At 37.6% G+C, this 3,148-nt stretch overlaps 1 protein-coding gene across 2 annotated transcripts in view; it reads right to left on the minus strand.

The window, feature by feature from the left end:
* Positions 1–3,148, minus strand: part of TLK1 (tousled like kinase 1) — a 108,604-nt gene that overhangs the window by 21,167 nt on the left and 84,289 nt on the right. For both annotated transcript variants that reach the window (XM_006766551.2, XM_015565772.1), the window contains one exon: positions 2,764–2,845. In XM_006766551.2, the coding sequence (XP_006766614.1) occupies positions 2,764–2,845 (82 nt within the window). The remainder of the gene's footprint in view (positions 1–2,763; positions 2,846–3,148) is intronic.

A 3,148-nucleotide genomic window follows, 5' to 3' on the forward strand; every position in this document is an offset into this window, starting at 1 on the left:
CAGATAAGTCAAAATTTGATTTACAATCTGTTGCTTTGTTTCTCAATGGACCTGGCAACCACGAAAGGGCTTTGTAGAGGTTGGAGTGAGTGCTTAGTATTTAGGTCAGTATTGAAGGTTCAAGTTGTTGAGCTCCCATCTGCATTTTCTAATTTCTAAAAGAAAATCCCCTTTGGCCCCAGAAACAGTGGCAGAAGGGTGCTGTGATTAGTAGGCTGAAAAGCTGGGCAAGTTTTAGGCTGAGCTAGTAGTGTTATGTAATTGTACACTTTTGGTGATTTTTAGATCCAAGGTGAGCTATTATGATTTTTTCCACCATGAGGCCCGTGTAAGCCTACTTCAATCATTATAGTGCAGGAGGATGAACTATTGTTAGAATCAAAGATATAGAAATTATAAGCAAGCTCACAGATCACTCCTGATTGCGAAGGCCCATGATACTTATTACTTGTCCAATTTAACAACAACAACAAAAAAATAGTTACTGGTTGAGCTAAGACGAGAATTGAAGTTCTCAGAATTCAAATTCCAAATTTTCCTGGAGTCAGAACAATACAGAATGTTTTTAGTAAGCCACGAAGGCACAGTCCTTGTCTCACTACAGAGAGGATTTCTAATAATGATGATCTTACATTTATTAGGCACCAATGTTCTATGTGATTTACCTGTGATAGCTCAATCAATCACGACCCTACAATGTAGGCACTGTTATCATTCCCAGATGAAGACAGTGAGACAGAGGATGATTCAGTAATAAGCCCAAGATTATACCATTATTCAACAGCAGTCATAATTAGGATTCAAACCCAGTCAGTCTGGCTTCAGAATCCGAGCTCTTAACCACTAACTATACTGATATACAATGAAGCACCAAGTATCAAAAGGAGCTTATAAAAGGCGGATAAACAAGGAGTGCTTCTAAAGGAACTGACGTTTCAGGTGAGAGCATGACTTCATCCTAACTAAGAGCAAATGGGAAGCCACAGGGGCTTATGAGAGAGAGAAAATTGTACTGTATTTTATAAAAAGGCTACTCTAGCTGCGGCTTACATAAGTACACTGGAGAAACTTAATGCCCTTGGGCAGCAACGCAAACAAGAGACAATGTAGCCTTGAGCTAAGAGAAAGGAAAGGGCCATTGCTGGATTTAGGCGAGTGTGATGACATTAGTAACAGTGGGCACCCAGGGACTGGTTACATGCTGGGGAAGGGAGGGGAGGGGAAGGAAAGGCAGAGGGAAGGATGGCTTTTATGTTTTTAACTTGAGAGATAGGCAGTTGAATAGCAATGCTATGTACTAAAGTAGGAAGCAGTGTTAGAAGGGGTTTTGGAGAAGAGAAAAATAACTTCTAATTAAAAAGTGAGCTTGCACACACATAGACACACAGATCTGAGGGTGAAATCAAACAGATAAGTCAGTGAATGGCAGGGATATATTTGAAAAGGAGAATACAGCATAAGAGACTTAGGAGCTACAATATTTAAAGCAGAACGATACAACATAAAGTGGAAAAAAGTGAGGTAAAAAACATTGAAAAACAAACAAACAAAAAAAAACCGGAACATAATGAGTAAAAATTTGTACATTTACACATATGCATTTAAAAAACATGGGCAAAATAGGTAGAAATTTCTGTAAATTCAGGACATGTAAGATTTCTGAGACACATGTTTAAATATAAGGGTATAATCTGTCCATAAAGGTACTATATCATATGACTACCTGCCTGTCTTGATTCTAATGGCTATTATTTGTATTGAACTGGCTAATGGTAACTAGGTAGCAAATACTTGATGGACTGTGCAGGTGCAAACATAGTGTTTAGACCCTTAACACACTGCAGACAGATCGTGTTTTCGTATTATACAGTGCTTTACAAAGCATCATACTTTAAAAAGATATTAGCTTATAAAAACATGTAATAAATAACTTCAAAATGCAATGGGTATTTAATTTTAAGGCTTGCCTTTAACATTTATGTAAAACGTTTTTTTGTAGTCGTTCAATAGAAACTTACCTGGCCACTGGGTAAAGCTAGCAATAAAACTACTGGTCCACATGAAGATACAACATAAGCCACCAGACTTTTTGTAATGAGAATCACTACATAAAAATTTCCCCCCACCCCCCAATTATAAAATTAATAAAAGACAAGTATTTCTTAACCACATACAGGTATCCCCCACTTTTTGAGAGTTCGCATTAGGTCACTTTTACAAAAGGCCTACATTTATTTGCACCCTTTTTGGCTAACTGCAGTAAATACAAAGAGGGTTTTTGCTTTTATGAGAAAAAGCAAGAAGTAAAAATAGCTTTCAGTGCTCATGTCACAGGATTAGAGGCAGTGCACACCCTGTGCAGCCAGAGTGGCAGCCCGAGGTCCTCCCCCTAGAACCACACTCAGCATCTCAGAATCAAGCTGGCATAGCTTTACGCCCTGTTTTTGTGAGCTTTACCTGGATTTACTTTATGCATTAATTAGCAAGATGTGTCCTAAGCTTTCAGAAAAGCCTAAGAAAGCTCATAAGGGTGTTGCACTTATCATAAAACTGGACATAATTACATGTATGTGGTAGGATTTGGTGGGTTATTTAGGGGGTCTGGGAATACTTGAAAAAATTTCCATATAAATTAATGGTAACTGCTTCTTGCTTTATGCTCTTTTGACTTCTGAAAGGTTTCATAGGAACACTCTACTTGTGGATAGTAGGGGAAACTTGTACTCCTATATTAGTGTGAAGAACAGAAAAAAATCACATTACCTTATACACTTCACTAAAGCCACCTCTACCAAGCAGATGAAGTAATAAATATCTTTCATTTAACGTTGGGTGATCTTTGAACCTTAAGGGTGGAGGAAAAAAACAGTCAGTTAACACGAAAACGCATACAAAAAGGTTCTGTCCACAATAAAGTTCCACGCTCTTATTCTACCTCTAGCTATTTCTTTCTCACTCAACTGCTAATTCCAAATTCTGTTCCATACTTTTTTATCTGCATGACTATCACCCACCTTAACACTTGGTGTTTATTTATAAAGCTTAACATTCATAGCTGAATATTCAGGTTCAATGACCAAGTATAGCACTGTGATAAAGAGCTACCAACTATTGTGTTATCAAGAGCTTTATGAAATCCCCTATCTAA

This window comes from Myotis davidii, unplaced genomic scaffold (genome assembly GCF_000327345.1).
Source record: "Myotis davidii unplaced genomic scaffold, ASM32734v1 scaffold59, whole genome shotgun sequence".
Lineage (NCBI taxonomy): Eukaryota > Metazoa > Chordata > Mammalia > Chiroptera > Vespertilionidae > Myotis > Myotis davidii.